We start from the raw sequence: 25988 nt of genomic DNA, 5'->3' as shown, positions 1-25988 counted from the left end.
CCTTTCCTTTCCTTTCCCTTTCCTTTCATTTCCTTTCCCTTTCCTTCTCTCCCCTTCTCTTTTCTTTCTTTCTCCTCCCCCTCCCCTCTCTTTTTACTGCCCTCCTGAAACTTACTATTTAGACCTGGTCTCAAAGTGGTATTCAAGTTCAAAGAGGTCACTGGGGTCTACCTCCTGAGCACTGGCTTGAGCTGCCCTGCTAGGCCCTCCATTCTACCTTAAAAGGTGTTTTGAGTTTAGTCCTTGGGAAGTATATCCATGAGCAATGTGCTTTTCTTCAAAGAAAAAGACCCTGCTAAAAGTTGTATATGATGCACACTTACTCTAAATGTCTAACTGCAGTGGATGCCGCCTAAAAATATGCCCCTGCTCCTCGGGAGTGTCAGATCAGGGCCGAAATGGGGGAACAGAGTAGGCAGCTGGGAGAATCTGTAAAGTTAAACATGAGCTTTTAAGAAGAAGTTGAAAATCAGGTTCCCAGCCCAGTGAGGTAGAGGTGTGAGACACAAACAACATCGGCCTGTATAACAGTTACTCAGCAGGACTATTAAACACATTCCATGTAATTTGAGTAGATTCTCCATGCTCAGAGGTCTTTGAATAAATAGTGGGAATGGCTATTCTGAACCCTCAGCTGGAAAACGGAGGACGGAGGACGAAAACCCAAATGGGCTATCTGGTACTGGGGGCTTGAGAGTTCTGCTGAGGTCTTTAACTGTCCCCAGGACTTTGGCTGCTGGCACTTTCTAGGACTATCTAGCTAGCTCCCCTGTCCTCAGCACGAAATCGGCTTTGGAGGGCAGCCATTTGAATATCCAGCCCTGTGTTCAGGCCCCATTCCACACTGCCTGTGCAGCCTCAGGTCCCAGCGCCTGCCAAGGATGCTGGCGGTGTCTAAATTCACAAAGAGGAACAATGTACACACCACAGTAACAGTCAGTGCAGCTTCTGATGGTGGGAAAGAGGGGGCAGTGGGGAGGGCTCCTTTACAGCTCTGACAGGAACAGAGGCACAGAAGTGCTTGGCTGGAGGCCAAGCCTGACACAGGTGGGCTGAACGCAGCAAGAGAAAGAACTGATGGTTCTCTGGTCTCTGAGCAAACTGGAGTCACACAGCGGGTTACATGAAGCAGTTTGAGTGGCTTAGATCTTTTAGAAACCGGAAGTTCCCGGTGAGTGTGAAGAAGATTTTCTTTTTTCTTTTCTTTTTCTTTTTTTTTTTTTTTTTTTTTGGTTTTTCGAGACAGGGTTTCTCTGTATAGCCCTGGCTGTCCTGGAACTCACTTTGTAGACCAGGCTGGCCTCGAACTCAGAAATTTGCCTGCCTCTGCCTCCCGAGTGCTGGGATTAAAGGCGTGTGCCACCACGCCTGGCCCGAGAAGATTTTCTTATAGATTTTTTTTTTTTCTAACAGTGTACCCCAGCACTCCTCACCCGAATGTCTGCTTTGCTCCAGGCCCTTTTCTGGGCTTATAGTCAATAACACAGGCTACTCTGTGCCCTCTGAGGTCTAGTGTGTGTCCTGGTGTAAGCCAGTTTTACAAGCCCCAGCTGGCATTCCCATTGACAGCTAGCACTGCCTGGGATCGCCCTGGGCTGGTGCCTGCGTGCACTTCCCACAGCCTGTCAGGAAAGACACTTAGCAAGTGCTTCAGAGTGCTACCTTCTCCCTGTGATATCAATGGAGGGTGGGGGCGGGGGTGGGGTGGGGGTGGGGGTGGGGGTGGGCACAGGACAGGCCTCCCACCCCAGACAACCTTTCCCTACAACAAGTCAGACATTTCCAGATTGAGCCTAGAACTTCCAAAACCTTTCTTGGAAATTGATTGTTTAAAGTGATTGTTTACAGTAGACCTAGTAGGCCTTTTAAATTAAAATCGAAAATGTAGAAAACTTTCATACACATATGCACTGTCTTGTAACCACATCCACCCTCACTGCCCTCTGTCTTGTCCCCCTCCCTTCCCACTGGTCATCTTTGCAACCAGGACCCCCTTCAACATTTTATTTATTTCCTTATTTTTGGGTCACTAATTGAGTTTAATTAAGGTTGCTTGCTGAAGCATGTAGGGATTATTTACGTGGGCCACAGCCCTGACAAAAATACCACCCCATGCCCCAGTACCACAGGCTCCACAGGGAAGAGAAGGGTGTCATGAGGCCCTTCTACATCCAGGACAGAGCGCTGATGGGCCCAAGCATCTGTATGTCTTGTGCAGTCATAGCTGCTCGCTATGAGTTCACGAGTGTAATGGCCGTGCAGCGTCTGGAAGAGCACAGCCTTCCTCTCCTCTCTCCCACTCCTACATCTTTTCCTGCACTCCTCATCTTCCTCATTCTGTAGGTCTTGGAGCAGGTGGTATACACGTCTCATTTAGGGCTGAGCACCACAGTCCCTTGTTCTTGGCATCCTAACAAAGGACTTGCGTTTTAGGAGAGGGCCAGGATGCTAGAACTTGGTCCACCCGTGAGAGCCGGGCTTTCACTCCTGGCCTATGGTTAGCTGGGTAGCTTCTTACCCCCTCTTCCCATCTTCTCCTTAAAAGCCCAGGGTTCTCCAGAAAGGCAAAAGAACATTTCTTTAAGGCAACAGTGAGGGAAGTCTTACAAGGGATAGATGGAGAGACTGGTACCTGTTTCTGTATGCTGGTTAATTATAGGCTGAGCTGGTTCCTGAAAGGGGGAACAGGGGGGTGCTGGGGCAGGTGGAGCTTGAAGGCAGGGTACTTTTCTGCTCACTAGACAGATGTGAGTCCAGTCTCTACAGATATCCAGTGGGCAGGTGTATGTGTGGGGTTGAAGGTCACGGAGGAAAGGGGTCAGAGACAAGTTCTTGATATCACAAGTCAGTGTTGTCCTTAAAAGCGTTGTTTAAGGCAGGAGAGATGGCTCGGGGTTTCTTCAGGAGAACCTGGGTTTGGTTGTTAGCACCCACAATGGCAGCTGACAGCAGCTCCAGAGGACCCACAGACTTGGCCATGATTCAGAGAGGTCAGCCTTCCTCTGTGTGCACACATACACGTGTACACATGTTATGGTGCACGTGTGTAGATCAGGGAACAGCTTGAGAGAGTGGGATCTCTCTGTGGGTTCCAGAGATCAAACTCTGGTTATCAGAGTTGACGGCAAGCTCCGCTGCCCACTTTGACCCTCAGCTGAGCTTTTGGCCCAGGATGCTCTGCAAGGGGACCCCCACCCCCACCCCAGCGACACACAGCAAGCCAAGTCCTTCTGTGCTTCTCTCTTCCAGGTGTTCGGGTTCTGGGTGTGGACTCTGGTGGCTGCTACACACGTCGCATACCCCCTGCTGCAGGGATGGGTGCTGTATGTCTCACTCACCTCCTTTCTCATCTCCCTGATGTTCCTGATGTCTTACTTGTTTGGGTTTTACAAACGATTTGAGTCCTGGAGAGTCCTGGTAAGAGCTGGGGGTGGCACCCCCTGGACTGGTGCCCTGGGTGTGTAAGGATGGCCAGCTTTTCTAGGTGGGGAGGGAGAATGAAAGCCTTGGACTAGAGATGCCAGTAGGAAGAGATCCCCATGAAGCTGAGGATTCTTTTTTTTTTTTTTAAATGGTTTTTTCAAGACAGGGTTTCTCTGTGTATCCCTGACTGTCCTGGAACTCACTCTGTAGACCAGGTTGGCCTTGAACTCAATCTGCCTGCCTCTGCTTCCCAAGTGCTGGGATCAAAGGTGTGTGCCACCACTGCCCGGCGAAGCTGAGGATTCTTATTTCAGTGTTGAGTACTAAGACAAAGTGAAAACATGTTTGTAAATCTTTCCTTGTATTTCCCTCTACTGCCTTCCTTGTTAGGACTGTACACACCTTCCCGAAGTTAGGAATATTATCTGGGGAGATAGCTCAGCTGTAAAGGGCACTCAACTGCTCTTGCAAAGGACCCAGGGTTAGTTCCTAGCACCCACATGGAGGCTTACAAGTATCTATAACTCCAGGTCTAAAGAGATCTGTAACCCTTTTGGGGCCTCCATAGATACTGCATGCATGTAGTGCACATCAATCAATCAATCAATTAATGCACACATGTATATATATATATATATATATATATATATATATATATATATATATTGTAAGGCTAGGCATGAAGGTATGTACCTATAACCTCCCAGTAACTCAGAAGCCTTAGACGGGAGGATGTATTGAACTTAGGTGCTGAAGGCCAGTCTGGGCAACATAGAAAAGCCTGTCTTCTTAGAAATAAATAACTCTGGGCTGGAGAGATGGCTTTGGAAGTAACGTGCTGAGGAGCAGGACTTGAATCCCACAACCCACATCGAGCCTCGTGCAGTAGGCCACACATCTGGAACACCACTGTTGCCCTAGTGAGATGGGCAGTGGGCACAGGAGAACATCTGGTTTCCAAAGGCACATCCTGGCATGTGTGAGCTACTCTTCCCTAGATGGTGCAGATTGGCCAATCATTGCCTTCTCTCAAGAGCTAATGAGCATTTTAGTGGCTGCAGGACATTCCTGTCGAGTTGACAGTGTCACACACACACACACACACACACACACATACACACACACACAATCAAAACTAAAATCAGGGGCTAGTTAGATGGCTCATCAACTGAAAGGGCTTGCTGCCAAGCCCTGCAATCTGGGTTCAATTCCACATGGTGAAAGGAGAGCACCAACTCCTGCAACTTATCTTCTAACTTCCATACATGTGCTGTGCCCTGCCCCAACACATATGCATACGTATATATAAAATATATTTTTTAAGATAACTGAAGTCAGAAGTCAGGTTCTCCTGACCCCAACATTAGCTGAGTCTAAATTTCCTTCTCTATGAATTGGGAAGCCAACTGTGAACATCACAGAAGATAAAGTGTATTGTCTAGGCAGTGGCAAGCCCACAGTGGGTCTTCATCAGGCTGAAACATAATGTGGAAGCCATTTAGCTGTGTAAGGGTGGTAAAAGAATTCACCGAAACAGGAAAATGCAGAAGTAAACAATTCCTTAGCTATACAGTGGGATAGAGCAGAGAGTCACCCCAGGGGCATCTGGGGTGCTCTGGAAGGCAGATCTACCCAGATGGTCTCTTATTGCCACCCTGCCCTGGAACAATTGCAGCCATGGCTTGTTATGGTTAACTCTTCACGAGGAGAAAACAGTCCTATTTGCATGCAACAAGCCTAACCCTACCTGAATCAAAACAGCCTTGTTCTGAGGTTGGTATAGCTCAGCATAGCTATCTGTCTCAGGATGCTGTTCACAGTCAATTCCAAGAACAATGACTTGAAATTCATGAGGCATGGGTTCAAATCTTGGCTTACCCATTTGGTATTCATCTGAATCTTGAGGCTCCTTTTCCTTAAGATGAGACCTGCCTCATAGTGGACAAAGTCAAATGGTAAAATTCTTAGTACAGAGATGGGCATGGAATAAGAACTCAGTACATTTTAGCTGGTTTTGGTATTTTTACACTTATATATAATACAACTTTTCATTTATCCATTCATGTATGCTGTATATTCCAATAAAAACACTGCAAAGAAAGGCTGGGGAAATGGCCTGGCTAGTAAAGTGCTTGCTGTATGGGCATGGGGACCTGAGCTTACACCCCCAGCACCCACAGAAAAAGCCGAGCATGGTCCACACATCCAAGACTCCAGCACAAGATGGAGGTGAAGGGTGGAAGGGAAGAGACAAGAGGAGCCTTGGATTTGCTGCCAACTGGTCTACCTAGATGTGTCTCAGAAAATAAGATGTTAAGGGGCTGGCTGGGGAGGTGGCCCAGTGATCAAGGGCTTTTGTTGTTCTTGCAGAGAATCTGGGTTCAGTTCCTAGCACCTGCATCAGACGGCTCACAACTGCCTCTAATTCCAGCTCCAGAGTCTATAGAGGATCCAATGCCCTTTTCTGACTTCCACAAACACTGTAATGATATACATATAGATAAGCAGACACATAAATAAAAATTAATTTTAAAGCTGGGTGATGGTGGTGCATGCCTTTAATCCCAGCACTTGGGAGGCACAGGAAGTCGGATTTCTGAGTTTGAGGCCAGTCTGGTCTACAAAGTGAGTTCCAGGACAGCCTGGGCTATACAGAGAAACCCTGTCTCAGAAAACAAAACAAAACAAAACAAAACAAAAAATTTTAAAACCTTTAACCCCAGCATTCAGGAGGCAGGCAAAAATCTCTGTGAATCTGAGGCCAGTATGGTCTACATAGCCAGTTCCAGGATAGCTGATCCTGTGAGACCTTGTCTCTATAGTGAGAACTTAAAAGAAGAAGAACGAAGAAGAAGAAGAAGAAGAAGAAGAAGAAGAAGAAGAAGAAGAAGAAGAAGAAGAAGAAGAAGAAGAAGAACTAAGAAGAAGAACGAAGAAGAAGAAGAAGAAGAAGAAGAAGAAGAAGAAGAAGAAGAAGAAGAAGAAGAAGAAGAAGAAGAAGAACGAAGAAGAAGAAGAAGAACGAAGAAGAAGAAGAAGAACGAAGAAGAAGAAGAAGAAGAAGAAGAAGAAGAAGAAGAAGAAGAAGAAGAAGAAGAAGAAGAAGAAGGAAGAAGAAGAAGAAGGAAGAAGAAGAAGAAGAAGAAGAAGAAGAAGAAGAAGAAGAAGAAGAAGAAGAAGAAGAAGAAGAAGAGAAGAAGAAGAAAAGGAAAAAGAAAGCAAAAAGAAAAGAAAAAGCTTATATAGAGAAAAAGAGAAAGCCATAGAAGACTTCTGAAGCTGACCTCTCAACTACACATGTGTACACACACACACACACACACACACACACACACACATACAGAACACTGTAATGAAACACAGGAACACTGTAATGAAAGAGCAGTAGGAGATACACATGCATGCATATGTACATAACACACACACAGAGAGAGAGAGAGGGAGGGAGAGAGAGAGAGAGAGAGAGAGAGAGAGAGAGAGAGAGAGAGAGAGAGAGAAAATATGTGAACTGGGGAACAGTGGGGAGTGGGCCTGCCTCTTCCCCTCTTCCCCCCTTCCCCCTGTGTACATAGAGAGTTGCTCACTTGAGTTCCATTGACCCCTGCCTCTGCTCTGCATTTCCAGGATAGCCTGTACCACGGCACCACAGGCATTCTGTACATGAGTGCCTCTGTCCTGCAAGCATATGCCACCATCATTTCTGAGGGCCACAACCTGGGCCACTACTACATCAATGTTGCAGCCTCGGTGAGTGACTGCACGGCTACTGGGCAGTGACACAGATGAGCACACATGGAGGGCATTGATGACTTGCAGCTCAGTGCTGTCTTGGGTGTTTTGGACAACTGTGTCAAGGCCCAAGAGACTGGAGGAGGGGACAATGTGTATGCTTGTGCGTGCCTGTGTGTGCACAAGTGTGAGTGTGTGTAAGCACGGGTGTGTGTCCAAACTTCAAGGGCCACCTCTTGTTTGGTGTTTGTCCCACCCACCCTTGCTCTCCACAGTCTTGAGGGGGCTTTCTCAGATCCCCCTTGAGGTTTATTAAGACATGGAAGCATCTGTATAGTTGAAAGCTGTTGGCCTTTTGCTGGGGCCAATAACTAGTAGCTAATTATCCTGATTTTTGTGCCACCCCACCATCCCTTTCTGAGTCCCTACCCCCAAAGTCCATCTCTCCATGTGGTTCTTGCTGCCTGCTTCTATCCATCCCACTCCCTTCTGCCTCCTTCTGCACCTCTCTCCCTCCCTCAGCATTTCCCTCTACCTCTACAGCTCCCAGCTCTTCTTGCCCCAGCTCTTTATAATACACAAAGCCACATGCTTTACTCAACTAGTAGGCTTGGAAGGCTCATCTTCCCCAAGGCAGCTTGTCTGACTTTTAAAGGTAGGTGCAGAAGTGACATTTACCAATCCTTCTAACCTTGAGCTGCCAGCTCCAAACGATTACGGAAAACACAAAAAACTTCTTTTTCATAGCCAGAAAATACAGTATTTGTAGGACATCCCAACACCATGGTCTTCGGAATTTTGTTCTCTCTCCAAATAAACAAAACCATATTTCTTTTTTCTTACATCTGCTAAGAGCTCCCGCTGCCTTGTGATGGAGCCTGAGTTGCTGGGCACAAGCAGCTGTTCTGAGTCCTTTTGTTTCAATGACAGAAGTCGGAGGAGATAGCATTACTAGGTAATGGAAGGCAAGGCTATGTGAAATGGTACCCTTTTGTCGCAGTAAGCTCGCCGGCCATAGCTTGGTGGCCGACCGCACCTTGAGTGTGACCCTTGTAAATGACATCCAAAGGCTGTCACACCATGGCAAGGCTGTGTTAAAGGGCACTTCCCCAGAATAGGAACAGGGTACCAGACAAATACTGTGGACCTCTGGAAAGGCCACAGCACTTCCCGGCAGTCTTTTAGCCTTCCCCTTCCCTTTCCTCTTTGCCACAGTTCCTGGACTTCCTTAACCTCATAGTCCCAGAGATGGCTTTTGGTGGCCTCTCCACCACTGTTGGCTCCCAATCAACCCTCAGCTACACAGGCCTTATCACAGTCCCTCAGACACACAGACTTTCTCACTCAGGACCTGGGCATGGCTGTCTACATCTCACATCAGCAAGGTTTCTCCTTTTCCCAACCCCCCAGCCTCTCTTCAACAACCCTCACCAGGATTTTGCCTTCTCTGCTTTATGCTCTCCTGGACGTATCCCCATCTGGACTATTTGTATAGGACCTGCTGGCTCAGTTTCTTGCTGGAAAATGCAACATATCTGCAGCAGGTGTTATTTATTTACTTATTCTCATATTTGTGACAGGGTCTCACCTAGGTCACCAGGCTGGCCTCAAACTTGTCATTCTCCTGACTCAGTTGTCAGGGTGCTGGCTTTAAAGGCATGTGTCACCACTCGTGGCTTATGTGTAAGAACTTTTTAACGTCTTGATCACTGTTGTAGAAATAGCTATTCTTGAAGTACAACAGGTGCTTCAAAGCTATTGGATGGATAGATGAATGAGTGGACAGATGAGGTGGGTGGATGAATAGATGGCCGGATGATGGGTGTGTGGGAGGATGGATGGATAGATGGATGGATGGGTGGATGGATGGGTGGATAATGTATGGGTGGGTGGATGAATGGATGAATAGATGGATGGATAGATGATGGATGGGTGGATGATGGATGGGAGGGTACGTGGGTTGATGATGTATAGATAAGTGGGTGGGTGGATGAGTAGGTGGGTGGGTGACAGATTGACGGATGATGGGTGAATGGGTGGGTGAGTGGATGGATCAGAGGGTGAGTGGGCAGGAGGACAGCGATGCTGGAGAGGCTTTCATCCTAAGGAGAGCCATTGTACCATTTTAAGCTCTATTTTAACTGTGGTCGTTTTCCTGTTGGAAACAGAATAGAAGAGACAGAGTAGGCAGGAGATGAACTGAGGCCCTGAGAAGTCCTAGAGCTGGATGAAAGCATCCAAGACAGAGGAGATGGGTGTACCAAGAGCTGCCAGGATAGCAGACTTTGCGGCTGGCTTCGGCTTTGACAGTTAGATGGAAAGAGAGAAAAAGACCTCAGGTTTCTGCCATTGGAAGCTAGAGGGGATGTAAATCCAGGACTCACTGAGCTTAGAGGCTTTAGGAGATCAGCTTGGGCTGTTAAGAGCTTGAGAAGAACCTGAGACATTCACAGACAAGGTTCTCCAAGCAGAGTTCTGGGTCAGTGAGCATAGCTGTAGGAGTGGCCAGAGCACAGACACATACATCAAAACGGGCCCAGGGAGACAGCTCAGCAAGACCTAAGTCCCAGCTCACAGAGGGAAGAGAGTAGCTGTGAAGCCAGGGGAGGCCCAGGCTGCAGTTGGAGGAAGTCCAGGAGCTGGACAACTGGAAAATGAGCCCTAGCAATGCCCAAGGAGAAAGCATCTAGAGAGGATGGAGTAGCTGCCAGAGCTTGCACCGCACTGACCCTGACACTCTGTTTCCTTCCAGTTCTTCTCCTTCCTCACTACGCTGCTCTATATCCTGCACGCCTTCAGCATCTATTACCACTGAAGTGCAGGGAGAACCAAACCCGGCGAGACCCCAGAGGCTGCCTGATTATCCCTCAAAGCAGGTCTTGTCATTTGCCAACCGGGTGATAAACCCACCAAGCCACCCGCCGGGCCAATAGACCATCTTTCTGGAACGATGAGGAGACTCATTTTGGACCTTTATATTCTTTCTGGTGACTATGAGAAAACTACCCCCTCCACCAAATATGATTGCCCCTCTTCCTCCCCTGAAGATCCCTCCTACCCTGGCTGCCCTGAAGATGACTGCCTGCCTTTTGGAGTTTCCCAACCGTGAACTCAGCTGAGCTCGGCTTTTCTAGAAAACTAACCTGGAACCTCCCAGGCTCCATTCAGCCACCCCTGCTATTGCCCCCGTCCAGGATCTCTTTGTTAATGGTGCTCTGTCTGATAGGTTTAGGACGTAGTCAATCTTTTCTCAAACAGGCAAGGCTCCACAAAGGCTTGATGGCCTACTGGCCTTGCACACACCTTGCTTGTAGCTCGTGCTATGGCCCTGGAGCAGTTGTCTAGACCTGCCTTCCCCACCACTCCCCTCTCCAACCCACCACACCCCTACTTCCCAGGTATTGAGGTCAGGGCTCAAGGAAAATGTACATAAAACCAACTTTGAGGGTAAATTTGTGGATGATATCGGCTGCTGGGTTTGGGGAGTCAGAATGGGAAAAATGCATACACCGGAGCCTTCAGAAACTACAGGGCAGGGCTCGGCGTGCCTGTGTGGAACTTCAAAGACCAACCTCCTAAGGACCAGAGGCATCCTTGGCCTTTAGAAAAGACTTCAGCAAAGGAGATTGGAACATCAAAACCGTAGGTTTACTTTCAGGCTCCTCCCAGAAAGCCTGTGGTTGTAGGGGCCGGGAAAGGACCCGGATGGAGGTCTACACTCACTTCTGTGTGCTCTCAACTCTTCCTGGGGACCCTCTGGGCAGGGCCAGCCTGCAGGACACATCATGGATGGGTGTTTGCATTTGGGGGCCTTTGGGCTTTTTCCAAGGACAGGCCTTGTGAAAAGAAAAACAGGAAGTCTAGTGAACATTCTCTGGAGTTAGCTGGGCTCTCCGTCACCATCTGGGCATGTCTCAGCCCCTTGACAAGAGCCCCTGCACACCAAGGGTCCTCACCCGACAGTCCAACCATCTAAATAATTACCAAATCTAACTTTCCTCCATTTGTGTGTGGTGGTGGTGGGGCCTGAGGCGTGTTGGGGGGCGCTGGGACATGGGTGTGTGTGTGTGTGTGTGTGTGTGTGTGTGTGTGTGTGTGTGCAGGCTTAGCTTCACCACTGTTTACCAGTTACTAATTGTGCCAATGTCTTGAAAAGCCACCACTTTTTTTTTTTTGTAGCCTGGGAATTGTCTGTGATCTTCACCATTGAGTATTTTCTGAATGACCTTGAGCAAATAAAGATTGTTGGACAGTGGGAAGTGTGGAGTCTATCGCTTTGATATTGTTGGCCCATGTATCTGGCCATCTTTTTGTTGACTCTATCATGAAATGTTGTCAAAACTACTCCTGGGATGGTTTTAAGCCTTGATAGCTAAGTCCAAGTCATAGTATTCTATTGCTGTGAAGAGATGCCATGACCAAGGCAATGGAAGGAGGGAGGGAGGGAAGGGAGGGAGAGAGGGACTGGGCCTGGCATGGACTTTTGAAACCTAAAGGCCACCCCAAGTGGTACACTTCCTCCAACAAGGCCACACACCTTTCCCACTTGGCTTCCCAGGGTCCCACACTCAGGTCTCGTCTCACAGTTGGCTTTGGAAGTAATGTAGACTCACTCCCTAACACTGTGCCTAGGGAATCTAATGTGTTTCCTGAGCACTTGGGACACAGGTCATACCCACGTACCATGTACTGAGCAAGCTTTGTCTGGGACAGCCAGGGAGGAGGAAACACAATGTTAGAATCTAAGAGGCAACAGTCTAACCTTTGGGGCCGGCGGTAGGACGAGAAGGACTCTAAACTCTTCCTCAGCCCCCAAGTCTACTGGCTATCCCGTTGGGAATCTAAGGTGAAACGTCTCAGGACAAACTTGGCCCTGCACACATGGAGGGCCACGTGCAGGCTCTTGTTCAATGGGATACACTGTGACTATCACCAATTTCTCCCCAAAATGCACAGCTCAGAACGCAAGATGTGTGTCTTAGGGTTTATTGCTGTGAAGAGACACCATGACCAAGGCAACGCTTATAAAGACAAACATTTCATCGGGGTTGGCTTACAGGTTCAGAGGTTCGCACCATTATCATGTCAGGAAACATGGCAGCATGCAGGCAGACATGGGGCTGGAGGAGCCAAGAGTTTTACATTTTGATTCAAAGGCAGCCAGGAGGAGGCACTCTTCTACACTGAGTAGAGCCTATGCATGAGAGGAGACCTCAAAGTCCACTCCCACAGTGATACACTTCCTTAAATAAGGCCACATCTCCTAAAAGTGTCACTTCTCATGGGCCAAGCACATTCAAACCACCACAGTGTGTGTTAAGAGTCTGACTTAGAGCTGGATGGTGATGGTGCATGTCTTTGATCCCAGTACTCAGGAGGCAGAGGCAGGAAGATCTGTGAGTTCGAGGCCAGCCTGGTCTACAGAGTGAGTTCCAGGACAGCCAGGGCAACATAGAGAAACCCTGTCTCAAAAACAAAACAAAAACAAAAACGAGTCTTCTCTGGCGCCCCATCGAAGCCTGCCCAGGCCCTTGCCTCCTCAGGTACCTCTCTGCTGTCTCCCATGCTCTACCCACCACTTCCAAGTAGTTCATAGAGGGGAAGGATGCACTTTGGAAAAGAGGACTGAATCCTGAGCCATTTGGAACAGTTTACATGCTAGGACACACAGCTGAGCACTCGGAAACCTGGCTGAGTATTTCTTTCCCATCTTATCTCGAAGCCTGGTGTCCAGTTAGTTGTACCCTGAAGCTCCACGGAGAAGCTTCCTGCACTATGTATATCCCCAGATACTCCCAGCATCTGGCCTGGCTCTGGAGAGCTGTCTGTAAGGAAAGCAGGTCTGCTGAGGAAGCTGGACCTCCCCACCACCCAGCCTAGATCCGTTCTAGCCACATTTACATAGTTGGGCTGGCAACTACAAACGCACTGCATGATCAGTAGTCACATCACATAGTAGGGCTGGCTACCACAAACCCACTGCATGATGGGTAGTCACATCACATAGTAGTGCTGGCTACCACAAACCCACTGCATGTTGGGTAGTCACATCACATAGTAGGACTGGCTACCACAAAATCACTGCATGATGGGTAGCTCCGTGTGAGCCCATTTAGGGAAACTACTCAAAATATGGTTTTCAAGACCCCTTGGGGGGGAAGTAACATATCAGATATCCTGCATATCTGATATTTACATTATGATTCATTATAGCAGCAAGATTAGTTATGGAGTAGCTAGCAATGAAGTCATCTTATGGTTGGTGTGTGTGTAACCACACTATGAGGAACTGTATTCAAAGTTCACAGCATTAGAAAGGTTGAGAACCTCAGGCCATGATGACTCTTAAGAACCATCAACTTCAAGAGGCAGGTAGATAGGAAAGCCCCAGGCCAAGGCAACCGTCCTCTTAAGAAACAAAGATGAGACACAGAGAAGCTGTGTGGAGCAGGAGGCCGGGCTGCATGGAGTTCTGCTACCGCAGCTCCGGAAATAACCTGAGCATGTCAGAGGTTGGAGATGGCAAGGTACGCATTCTCTGGCAGGGCTGGCAGGAGAAATGATCCTGACAGCAGAGTTACAAAGGAATGATTCCCTACTGGGTTTGTGGTATTTGGTTGCAGTAGCTACGCAATGCTGATGCAGCCTAAAAATAATCCCCTCCTCCATCTGAACTGCTTTCTTCATTTGCTGTTGTCCCCAAATATTTTGATTTTTCATCATCCCATTTCTTTACTTCTGTTTACAGTTGAGCAAAGAAACCCTCCTTTTATCTCCCCTCCTTCTGGTGCCTGCTTTTCTCTCTTCCCCTCTCCCCCACCTCTCCTTCTCCCCCTTCATCCCCTCCCCCGACACACACCAGGATACTGGCTTATAGTTTTCTGGTGAGTGGATCATAGATAAAGGGTGGTTTATGTAGCAACTATTAATAGGAATGAAACAGGGATTCTTGAGCTGAAAGTTTTAACCAAAATGAAAAAAAATCCCTAGAGTAACTCAACAGAAATGAATAGAAGGCTAGAAAGAAAGAAAATAACCAAAGCAATAGTTACATCCAGTGAGAACATCCTTAAAAGGCAGGGAAGAAAAAAAAAATGTTGCAAATGGGGTCCACAAAGGCTTGTGTGATAACAGTACCTGCTGATCCAAGCAGAGGTCCAGCTGCCTCACAGGCTTGAGTGAATTTAGAACAGATTCAGGAAGGAAAGAGAAGTCCCTTCCTGAGAAGGTGTTTGGTGCAGAGAAGTCTTCACTTTAGGCTCTTGGGGTTCCCATCACTCCATAATAGTTCAGAAGAAGCTGGAAAGTACCCAGATGTCCCTCAACATTGGAATGGATACAGAAAATGTGCTACATTTACACAATGGAGTACTACTCAGCTATTAAAAACAATGAATTTATGAAATTCTTAGGCAAATGGATGGCTCTGGAGGGTATCATCCTGAGTGAGGTAGCCCAATCACCAAAGAACTCACATGATATTCACTCACTGTTAAGAGGATATTAGCCCAGAAACTTAGAATACCCAAGATGCAATTTACAAAACACATGAAACTCAAGAAGGAATACCAAAGTGTGGATACTTCGTCCCTCCTTAGAATGGGGAACAAAATACCCATGTAAAGAGTTACAGAGACAAAGTTTGGAGATGAGAGAGAAGGAACGACAATGCAGAGATTGCCCCTATGGGAATCCATACCATAATCAACCACCAAACGCAGACACTATTGCATATGCCAGCAAGATTTTGCCAACAGGACCCTGATATAGCTGACTCTTGTGAGGCTATGCCAGTGCCTGGCAAATACAGAAGTGGATGCTCACAGTCATCTATTGGATGGAACACATGGTCCCCAATGGAGGAGCTAGAGAAAGTACCCAAGGAGCTGAAGGGGTCTGTAACCCTGTAGGAGGAACAACAATATGAACTAACCAGTACCCACAGAGCTAGTGTCTCTAGCTGCATATGTAGCAGAGGATGGCCTAATCGGCCATCATTGGGAGGAGAGGCCCTTGGTCTTGCAAAGATTATATGCCCCAATACAGGGGAATACCAGGGCCAGGAAGCAGGATTGGGTAGGTTAGAGAGCAGGGTGGGGGGAGAGTATAGGGGACTTTTGGGATAGCATTTGAATTGTAAATGAAGAAAATATCTAATAAAAAAATTGAAAAAAAGAAAAGAAAAGCAACAGTTGCCACAAATTTATCTTTTTAAAGGGTAAATTGGGTCATCAGAACATAGAGCTTAAAGGGGGCCCTTTAGGGCAGCCAGATAATGCTATATTTTATGGGGTTTGTTTATTTTTTTAAGGTCTCAATAGAGACCCTTTCTTCCCTGTAACACTGTGTTTAGCGGAGCACACGCCCTTTATGAACTCTGGAAGCATTCGTTAGTGTGTGCAGTACATGTGTACATGTATGTAGACCTAGGCTAGACAAAGGCTGTCTGGGTTGGATGGGTCAGAGAGGGGAATAAGTCAGAGAATTCTCAGTGAGTCCAGCCAATCATGCGTTGTCTGCCAAGGAAGCCAGCTCTCAACAACTGTCCCTGACTCCCATTTCAGTGCAACCACAAAGAATACACTTGTAATTGTAAAGAATTACACTTCGCAGTAAGTTCCTTGCCAGCACTGTGAAGACATGAAGTTTAACTCCAGTGTGTGAGGAGACTGCCAAGTTCTTTGTAAGTTCAAGAGGACTTTAATGTAAAATGGTGAGCTTGAAGAGCAGAACTCTGAATTGTATACTTGAAAGTTGCTGACACAGGTTTATCTATCTATGTACCTATCGTCTTTCAGAGATTGGTTGACCAGCCAATGATAACATTGAGGAAAAATGTAAAAGCCCTGGGCAATGTTCATGACCCAGGAGTGGAACACTAGCCATCAGGTGTGCTGAGAACCACAAGCAAGAGGAACAGGGGAATCTGGATTAGACCTACTCTGTCCAGAGACACAAGACTTATGGTTTTCTTAAGTGACGAGAAGGAGGGACAAACCCTCAGAGAGTCACATTTGCATACATGGATCCAGCCTGAGGTCAGAAACCCAGCGCACAAGGATTTCTTCATTGAGTTGGGACCCGACTCCTGGACAGGGATCAGCACACTTGTTAACAGGCCTGGGGTTCTCACCTGCAAGGGCAAAAATGACAATTGTGACCACAATTCCCTGGTGTACTCTGAAGTGGCAATTTAAAAAAATCTACCCAGGTGATGGCCCTTCCCCAAATCTGCAGTCCCTGGGTCTTTTGTGTTCCCAGAATTCCCTCCCATTGGTGGTTCACAGCCTTGGCTGCTCATGTGCGTTGTTTTAAGCTGTTCACAGAAGCACCCCAGAACTCCCTCTTTGCGCAAGCTGGGACAACTACACAGCCTTAGGAAGTCAGTTCCCACTTTTACAAATTGAATCTAACAAGATCTCCTCACTATTTGAACCCTCTATTTTCTTGATCCCCAATTGTTAAGAAGATCAACAAGTTTTATGCCTAAGCTGAATTCTTACCTGCCATACACAGTGCCTAACTAACCAATCTCCTTCAAGATCAGGAATTGTTGTTCTAAATATTTAATCTCAGTTGGGGGTTTCTAACCCACCTTTGATTATTCAATTCCCAGATAAAAAAATACACATAATCTATTTATAATAAGCCTTTAGGCAGATATCTACTCTCTAAGCTATTAGTATCAATAACCTCAACGTATGACTTGCCAGGTTCCGTCTGGGCCTCTTACTCTGGCCAGACCTCATGGCCAATTCTCACAATCATATACCTGATGGCATCTTCTCCTCTCTCCACCTTCTCTCTTCTCCTTCTTGGTCCTCCTCAGACCTCACGTTCAGGAACCCAAACCTCACCCGCCTCTCTTCTGCCCAGCAACAGGCATCTTTATTCAACCAGTTATAATTTTAAATTAGGGAGCAAGGTTACGTAGCCCCACATGGTGTAAGTGAGGAGTCCCTTGTCCCTGAGGCAGATCTTGGGGGTCAGTATTATCACTGCAATACCTAGCAACAGGCCAAACCTCAACAAAGCATGCTTCCAGGGCTGGCCCAGGTCAGCAGCTTGCCTTTTCTTTCTTTCCTTCAATCTGGTTAGCACAGCACTATTAGACATTTCAAAGTTGCTTCTTTCAAAAAAAACCACCTACAATCTCTAGTTCACCCAGTGTTTCAAATCTCCATAGAACCTTTAAATATTAGGGGTCTGGAAAGTGACTTGGCTTAACATGAGCAGCATGCGCACGGCAGCATCGCCAGAGATTCTGTAGCACCGAGCCAAGTACCTGGAAGCAAAAGAAATCAAGGAAGCCATCGCCAAGCAGATCTGTGCTTTCTATGTGTACTTTGCTCAGTGCTCCGAGTTGCAGGAACCTCCCCCCAGTGCTAACTTACTTCGTTATTGTATTCCAGTCTGTGAAGCCTGTGAGGCTGACCCAGACGTGGTGGGGGAACCACAGCTACACAAGGCTTTCCCAAAACATAAAGCAATGTTGACTTAGTTGGTAGCGTCACTGTGGCAGGCTGAAGACTGTCTGGTTGGCACAAATTATATGGGGACTTTTTCCGCACAGCTTTTCCAAGTGTGGAGGCAGAGGTGACTTACCTGGCCTAATTTGCATGACATTCTCTTCAGCTTGGGTGTCTGAGCCAGATGTCAAAGGAACCACATCTTCACAGAGATTTTCTACATCACCAACCAGTGGTAGCTTGGCCGGTGTCTGTGTAGCAGGTTTCATCTTGTGTGCGTAACACTAACGTGGTGAGCACATCATCTCAGTACAAACCATCTGTGACTTGATATGGTGATGTCTGTGTGACAGGTTTCATCCTGTATGGCTTATCTCAATGCTGTGAGGACATGGTCATGAGGACTTTATCAGGGGCCAGTAGCCCAGGTAAGTGAGGTTCTACAATCCCAGGCTCTCTGGAAAGTTTCTGTCAGTTTTTCCAGCTTTTCTGGGAGGATAACCCTCTCAGGCGAATTCTTCCTCTTTTTTCCTACAAAGAGAAAAAGATTTGGGCTAACACTTCATGTCTCAGAAGAAAAGCCCTTCTCAGTTTGGAGGTGTCTGAAAGGTAGTCTATTTGGGTATTATTTCCCAACCCAGAAGTCTTGCTTTCCCGAATACTCCTAGAGCCATGGTGAACAGCCTTATCCACCCTCTACTGAGCTGTCTGACTCAGAGACAGTTCAAGTCCCAACCTTCTTGGTGCTCTACTGTACTTTTTAAAAATATTTTTGTGTGAATTTGTACACGTCTGTATGTGTGTTTATTTGTGTATGTATATATGAATACTGTGTGTGTGTGTGTGTGTGTGTGTGTGTGTGTGTGTGTGTGTAATATGTGTATACATGTGTGTGGAACTTAGTCAACTTCTGGGATCAATGTTTAGATGTGGTCCATTTTATCTTATATTTTCAGGGAGAAACAAGGTTTCTCACTGGTCTGAAATTCACACATTTGGTCTGGCTAACCTGAAAACCCCTAGAATCAGCCTGACTCTTTAACCTCAGTGCTGAGATTACAAGCAGGGTCCACCCTCCTGGCTTTTGTCATTGCTATTTTTATATGGGTTTTGAGGCTGGAACTCAAGACCTCTTGTTTGCTCCACAATCTGTTTTCAGGCGGAGTTACCTCTCCAGCCCTGTACTTTATTCTTTACTGAAATCTCAGTACACCATGTCTGCCCCACTCTCCCCATGACTTGTCATTCATAGTTCCGTGCAGAGTCTATGCCTACATGCATAGTCTGTGTCCTAAACAGGTTAAATGGTAAGTCCAAGTCCAGAGTTACACCTGCTGTCAGAGCCTCCAAAATGTTCCTGATGATTGTGTCAACACAATGACATTTAAAACAATACAAATCAAGTTATAAACTTCCTTCCCTCGCTAGGTGTCTCAGAAATGGACAGTTCAGAGCTGCTTAGCCCTCAAACGGCCACCATGGGCATGTAGACCAGCCCAGAAGACAATTGTAGGATAGTGTGTTAGTGCCTATTGAGTGTACCCCTGCCAGCGTGGGATCAAAGTAGGGTCCTGGATGTTCTCTGCAAGCTTGAACTTACTCTTCCAGATATGACTCAGTGAATATACATCTAGAAAAATCAAATACGACAATCAAACAGCTTTACCTATAACCACATGCCAGCCAAACTTATGAATCCTGTGAGCTCAAGAATTGTACGTTCTGGTGAGAATTTTCACGGCAGTCAGAATCTTGCTCCGATTACAGCAGAAAACAGACTTCCTCCCTCCCTCCCTCCCTCCCTCCCTCCCTCCCTTCCTTCCTTTTTCTTTCTTTTTCTCTTTTTCTTTCTTTCTTCCTTTCTTGTTACTGACCTCTGCCCCTCCCATAAACTAGCACATTAAAAGCACAGAGTCACACTACTGTCCCAGGGCACAGCCTGAGAAATAAAGGCACCTTCCCCTCCCTTCCCCTGCCCCTGCCCCTGCCCCTGCCCCTATCCCTTCCCCGTGCTTCTGTGCTGTTGTCAATGACTCAACGTGACCCGTACCTCTGGTGTATTTTTTTTTCCCCAAGAGTCCAGAATGAAGAACTCAGCTCTAGGAATGGGCTGTGTTCTCTAAACGCTGCCAGAAAAAGACAGGAACTGAGTTAGGAAGGTTCTGACATTACTTAAGGAAGAATTGAGCCAGGGGCAGCAGTTGCATCTTGCACACGTGGTTTTAACCTGGCCCTCGCACCCCACTCTGTATCGTCCTGGAGAGGCAGCCTTGGCTCTTCCATCTGATTCTTAATGCTGGATCTCCAAGGCCTGAACATCTCAGTCACTCTGTGCTACTCTGAAACTTTTATGTGGGCCACAGTGAAACTGAAGACCTGCCTTCAGGGCACCCTCCGCCCCCGACCCTAGGGATGATAAGGGGGCTTATAGTCATGGCCCTTGGACAAGTTCTCAGGGAAGAGACAGAGGAAAGAGACAGTGTACAGAGAGCATCCGCACTTCCCTGGGATGCCGAGGCGATGTGGCCCCTGAAGGAGGCTAGAGGTGCCTGAACCAAGCACATGGCAACAAACGCCATATCCAACAGGACAGCCAAGTAGACCCTGTGTCGTGGATCTGTCCTCTCAGTGCTCAGGAGGCCAAAGACGGCAGGCATGCATTACTAGAACCTCAAGGAAACGAGCTGTGCTCCCAAACTTCAACAAAAGAAACCAGGGGCCTCAGTCTGTTTTCTGCACTCTCAGATCACAATATAGAGTTTTGTTTTGTTTTGTTTTTTACTTTTCTCTAGTATAAGAAATACTGTACCCCAGAGAACTGTAGGTAGTCTCTGGAGACACTGATGGCTGTCAGAGCAAGAGGAAGAGCGGAACTGTCACCTTGTAGGTAGACACCAGGGATTCTGCTGTCCTACAAGACTCAGCCAGGTCCTTGAAACAAGTATTATTCACTAGGATAGACAAACACAGGAAAGGAGTGTATGATCAAAAACTTAATGTGATATACCATGACATGCATATATCCGTCTGTGGTGGAACCCACTAAGATCTGATAAATTGTATATCTCTTGGGGTATGGGCAGATAAATTTGTGCCACAGTTTTAGCCAAACACTCTCCTTTATCTTCTTAACTCTATCAAATGTGTAAATTATCTCTTCAAAAATACAGTGATACGGGCTGGGGAGATGGCTCAGTGGGCAAGAGCACTGACTGCTCTTCCAAAGGTCCTGAGTTCAAATCCCAGCAACCATATGGTGGCTCACAACCACCCGTAATGAGATCCGATGCCCTTTTCTGGTGTGTCTGAAGTCAGTTACAGTATACCTATGATGCATAATAATAAATCTTAAAAAAAAAAATACAATGATACAAATCACCAAAGGATGGGATGGCTCATGACCATGATCTTGAAAGACTGTCTGGAAAGTGCAGACCACCACTAAATGGAGACATGAAAAGAGCCTGTGTTGGAAAAGGAGCACCAAAGTAGCACTCGCAAAACCTGGGGTGCATCCCTGCAAACTTCAGAACACACAGCTGGTCACTAGGCCCTGGGCTTGCCCCTTGCTCTGCAGAACAGGAAGGTGAGGGGGCCTACATAGCTCCGCAAAATCACTGGAGTCACACCCAGGGAACACCTCCTAAGCCCTCGAGATCCTTACAGTCACATGCAACTCTTCAGGGGCTGGTATCCTAAAGACCAGTCTAGACGTGACAGGACCTGTGTTGTCATTTCCTTCCTCGTTGCATTGTTCTGGGGCTTCTGTGCTGTTCCCTGGTGACAGTCCCTGCTGCCTAACCCAAAACATGAAGGGCTCGGGCAAAGTTACAAGCCACACAGAGCTCAGTGGTCCACCCGTGTGTCAGGTGGTTTGCGTAATTATAACCAGAGGAAAAAGGCAACTTCTCTCCTGCCTCATTCAATGTGCTTTGGAATGAGAAGAGGTGGGCTCTGCTAGATACTCGCAGTTACTGTGCGGTCAACCACTTTAGTAGAGAAATAATAAAAAATACTCATCAGCACCTTACATGCCCTGTTTAGCTACTAACCCTTCTACGATCTGGGCTATGTGGGCACAGGCAATGGCCTCACCACCTCCCGTTCTCCCTGACTTGGAGTGGCAAGGACGACCCATGCATAAGAGCTGACAGGAAATGTGATTAGCCTCTATGACACTGTAAAGTTCCCTACTTCTAACAATGATGAGATAGATGCAAAAGCAGGCAAGGACAAATGGGGTGTCAGTCACAGGAAACAGAAGCCGCAGGCATCTCCCATGAGGTATTTGTTACACAAGGAGCAGCCAGCCATCTTCTGGTTCATTGTCATCTTTGGGGTGGCTCGACACCTCGGGGATGATATCATTTCCCAGTAGCAACAAGATGTAAGGTTTGAATTGGGCTGCCTTCCCAAGTAGGCTTGGAGCCAGCACCACTCTTGTGGTGGGAGATTGACGTCTTGATGATCAGGTATATGGACCAGCTCCTTCTGTCACAGAGAACAGATTACATCAAAACCAGGATCCTGTCATCTCCCCGCTACCTTATGAGGAAATTAGAGAAAATAGCATATGTTTTGGGTTAGATCAAATGCATTCTCTCATCTACTAACAAGAAAACCCAAAGCACGATGCTAGGACTAGCATGCTCAAAAAAATCAACCCTTGTCTGGCAGTTCAATGTTACACACAACATAACTATAGTTACCATTCAAGTCAGTTACTCTGCTCTGTTATTAGGGAGCCTGCCTAGAGTACTATGAGATTAGGAAACAACTTATATTCCATTACTTCTGAATTACTTCTGAGCACCTATTTCAACATACCCATATGCCTGTATCCATTGGACCTTCATAAAGATTGCTATACTGCTTTATATTTGATTTCTTTAATAGTTTCTGTGAAAAAATTTTTCATACTTGAGCAAAACCTAGTTAAAGGAATCATTCTGGATAAAACCCATAACTCTGCTCACTCAAAACACTTTTTTTTTTTTAAAGATTATTTTTTTTTTTTACGTATGTGAGTACACTGTCGTCTTCAGACACACCAGAAGGGGGCATTGGACCTCATTACAGATGGCTGTGGGCCACCATGCAGTTGCTGGGAATTGAACTCAGGACTTCTGGAAGAGCAGTCAGTGCTCTTAACCCCTGAGCCATCTCTCCAGCCCCTGAAACCCTGTTTTTCAGTCCATAACAGTCAACATCAGGACCAAGGTCTCATAGCTCAAGAGCATCATTGCTTCACTAGCCAAGCAGGAGTAAATAAATGGCAGTTACCTCAGATGGGGTAGGAGATCTTTAGGGTACACTCATTGGATTCCAAGCTCAAATAATTGCACAACCTTCCTGGATAGTGACAACTGCAAAAGAAAGGTTAGGTGCCTTCCAAAGACAGGGTTGGGTGGGCACTATGAGAGCTGCCACAGCCCTGCGTGACTGGGAGCTGACAGCCCCCCCCACACACACACACACTTTCTTTGGGCTCTTATCTTAAGGAGATCATCTCAGTGTCTCTTAGAAGTGTTCATGAATACAATTATTTAGCCTCTTTAGTAGAGTAGCATCAGTATTAAATAGACAATGTCCTTGGAGAGACCTGAAGGAGAGGCCTCAGAGAACAACTCAAGTTCACATAAAAGCATTTCAGTTAATCTGACTGGAGAACTCACAGCAGCTTCCAAAGGCTTTAAAGGATGGAAGGAAGAGATGGAAGAGCTCTCTGTGACTCACTGACTGCACCTTATGTGCTCCAAGTCAACTCTTTTCTGTCTCTCGGTTCCCTGCCTTCCTTGGGATGGGTTGAGTCAGGTCTGAAGATTCGTGTATCTTTCTTCTGCTCACACTTGTCTTTGTGTGGTTTTCCTCTCCCAGATTTTGTGGCAATTCTTCTGACCATATTTTGCTTCCCCGAGCTGCACAGACACCCCTCTACTTCGATTTTTCTATACAAGAAAAACACTAAGGTGCTCTCTCCTCCTCTCCTCTCTCTCTCTGTCTTCTTTTTTGAGACAGGGCCGTATTCTGTAACTCAGCCTGATCTAGAACTCATTTTATTTATTAAACTCAAGCAGCCCTCCTGTCCACGCTTCTTAAGTGCTATGCTAGAATCGGATGTGTGAGCCGCTTGCTTGGCTCTTTCTTCTTATGCATGTGAAGCCGGTGTGACAGTTAGGGCAGTTTAGCCGCCCCAGCAAACAGCCAGTATAGAATCTTGGGCCTCGAACATTCTCTGCTCTGCTCAGGGTTCAAGGGTAGCAAAATGGAGGGAGAGATAGTTAAAGAAGACATTAGGGGAGCACAGGGGTATATAGCTTTTGGGAAAAGAGGTTCCCGAAGGTCTTAGCTATTTTTAGCTTTGTTTTTTTCTGTGAGAAGTGTATCAACAGTTCTGAGGCGCTGCAAAGTGGACCCTGGGTTTTGTAGTCATCAGGCAAGAGTTTTTGTATTTTCAAAACGATAGTCCAGTGTTTTCTGTAGCACATCCAGAAACTGCTACGAATTCTGCACACTGAAGGGAAAATCTTAAATATGTTTCCTTATTTTGTTTCGTGTTTCATCTCTTACATCAGTCATGTCTGCACACCGCAGGTACCTTCAATGGATCCTATAGACATTAGTATACATTTCATATTTGTTAGTAGCCTACCAAAGCAATAATAAAGATAATAATGTTTAGTTTTCTCTTTTAAAAACATTTAAAACAATTTTATGCTTCCTTAATTAAGATTTTAAAAAAAAACAAAAAAACAACAACAAAAAAACCAAGTTCAAACATAGCCAACTTTGACAAAACAGTACCATGTCAGGCTAAGTCATCATCTCTAACTAGCAACTGCTAATTGAATTTTTCTTTCTTTCTTTCTTTCTTTCTTTCTTTCTTCCTTTCTTTCTTTCTTTCTTTCTTTCTTTCTTCCTTTCTTCCTTCCTTCCTTCCTTCCTTCCTTCCTTCCTTCCTTCCTTCCTTCCTCCCTTCTTTCTCTCTCTCCTTTCTCTTTCTTTCTTTCTTTCTTTCTTTCTTTCTTTCTTTCTTTCTTTCTTTCTTTCTTTCTTTCTTTCTTTCTAACGCGACTCCTTCTGTTGAATGTGTCTGTCTCTTCCGAAGCACGTGACTAGGCAGCAGCTGACGGAGTTGCTTTCTCTCTTCACATGCGTTGCTGCAATCTTCATATCCAACTCAAACATCTTGTTGTTTATTGCTTGCCTATAAACTGTGAAAGACTGGATATTATAGGTGAGGTGGACACTGAGATCTTCAGAGTTTTCAGGTTTTTTAAAACACTAACCCAATCACCCACATTGTGCGAAATTCTCCCCTGTCAGGACTTTCTTTGGGGGCTGGAAATGACTAGGGAGTCACATGAGCCAGTGTAATAAACTCCTTCTTCTCCCAAGCTTGCAACCAGGTCCTGGAGTTTTGGTTCCACCAAGCCCACCCATTCCAGACGCTGCTTTTCCGTGGGTACACTTGCTAGAAGTACAGTATAATGCTTGTACTTTTGAAAGAAGTTGGGATCTTCAAAAAGTTTGGACCATTCTGCCTTACTCAGCAAAATTTCATCTGTGATAGCCAGACCTTGTTTAAACTTCTCCATGACCATCCGTGTTGAAACAGATACATTGTATGTGGAGTTCTGCTGTGTGTGTGCTGGTGTAATATAGGCATATGATGGTACCTATCACTGGGGTTACCCTTGGGTCCCACACAGGCAAATTAAGATTGCATTCTTCAGACTGGATTCAATAGCACTGGATTTGGCCATTCCCATTTAGAAAATACCAAGAAAAATGTATGTACAAGAGTTGATGCTATTGCATTTGAATAAAGCTGGCGAGTTTTTGCTACTAGCATAGCCCAGGAAACACCACTGAGGAAACCTAATATATTAGAATAGATGTTGTGCCATTTGGCCCACAGTTTGATGGCTTTCAGAGTTACCCTGAAGTTGTTAGTGTTTGGTACTAGATGTAAAGCCTCATCGGTTACCCTGCAACCATTAAGGCCTCTCATGCCTCTTACATCTAGGTTTTTAAGCAGACTGTCATCTCATAGGCCCAAACCTTCTGAAGTAGTCCGCAGTGCTAATCTTGCAGACAAAATACCAATCCTATTCCATCAAAACAGAGTTTTATAACTGGTACAAATGCCTCTTCAACAGTTCTTAAATCTTTCACTTCTTGTAATTTCAATTTATCATAGAAGGAGGTGAAAAAGTCACTTCGACCAACTTGTCTTGATGCAAACGTACAACCCATCAATATCAGCACTCTTCATATGTATTCCTTCATATGTATTCCTTCATATGTATTCCTTCATATGTATTCCTTCATATGTATTCCTTCATATGTATTCCTTCATATGTA

At 46.2% G+C, this 25988-nt stretch overlaps 1 protein-coding gene and 1 pseudogene across 2 annotated transcripts in view; one reads left to right on the top strand and one right to left on the bottom strand.

Moving 5' to 3' along the window:
• The window catches only part of Mall (mal, T cell differentiation protein like), a 28451-nt gene extending 17079 nt beyond the window's left edge, over nucleotides 1–11372 (top strand). The window contains exons 2-4 of one of the 2 annotated variants that reach the window (XM_029536769.1): nucleotides 3250–3417; nucleotides 7048–7170; nucleotides 9905–11372. In XM_029536769.1, the coding sequence (XP_029392629.1) occupies nucleotides 3250–3417; nucleotides 7048–7170; nucleotides 9905–9967 (354 nt within the window). In that variant the 3' untranslated portion in view covers nucleotides 9968–11372. The remainder of the gene's footprint in view (nucleotides 1–3249; nucleotides 3418–7047; nucleotides 7171–9904) is intronic. The other variant, XM_021195128.1, reaches the window with a different exon arrangement.
• A 13958-nt stretch (nucleotides 11373–25330) lies between these two features.
• LOC110318002 overlaps nucleotides 25331–25988 on the bottom strand; it is an 8029-nt pseudogene continuing 7371 nt past the window's right edge.

This window comes from Mus pahari, chromosome 3, assembly GCF_900095145.1.
Source record: "Mus pahari chromosome 3, PAHARI_EIJ_v1.1, whole genome shotgun sequence".
NCBI classification, from domain to species: Eukaryota; Metazoa; Chordata; class Mammalia; order Rodentia; family Muridae; genus Mus; species Mus pahari.
The sequence above is the reverse complement of the archived record's forward strand: the minus strand, read 5'-3'. Positions and strand labels throughout refer to the sequence as shown.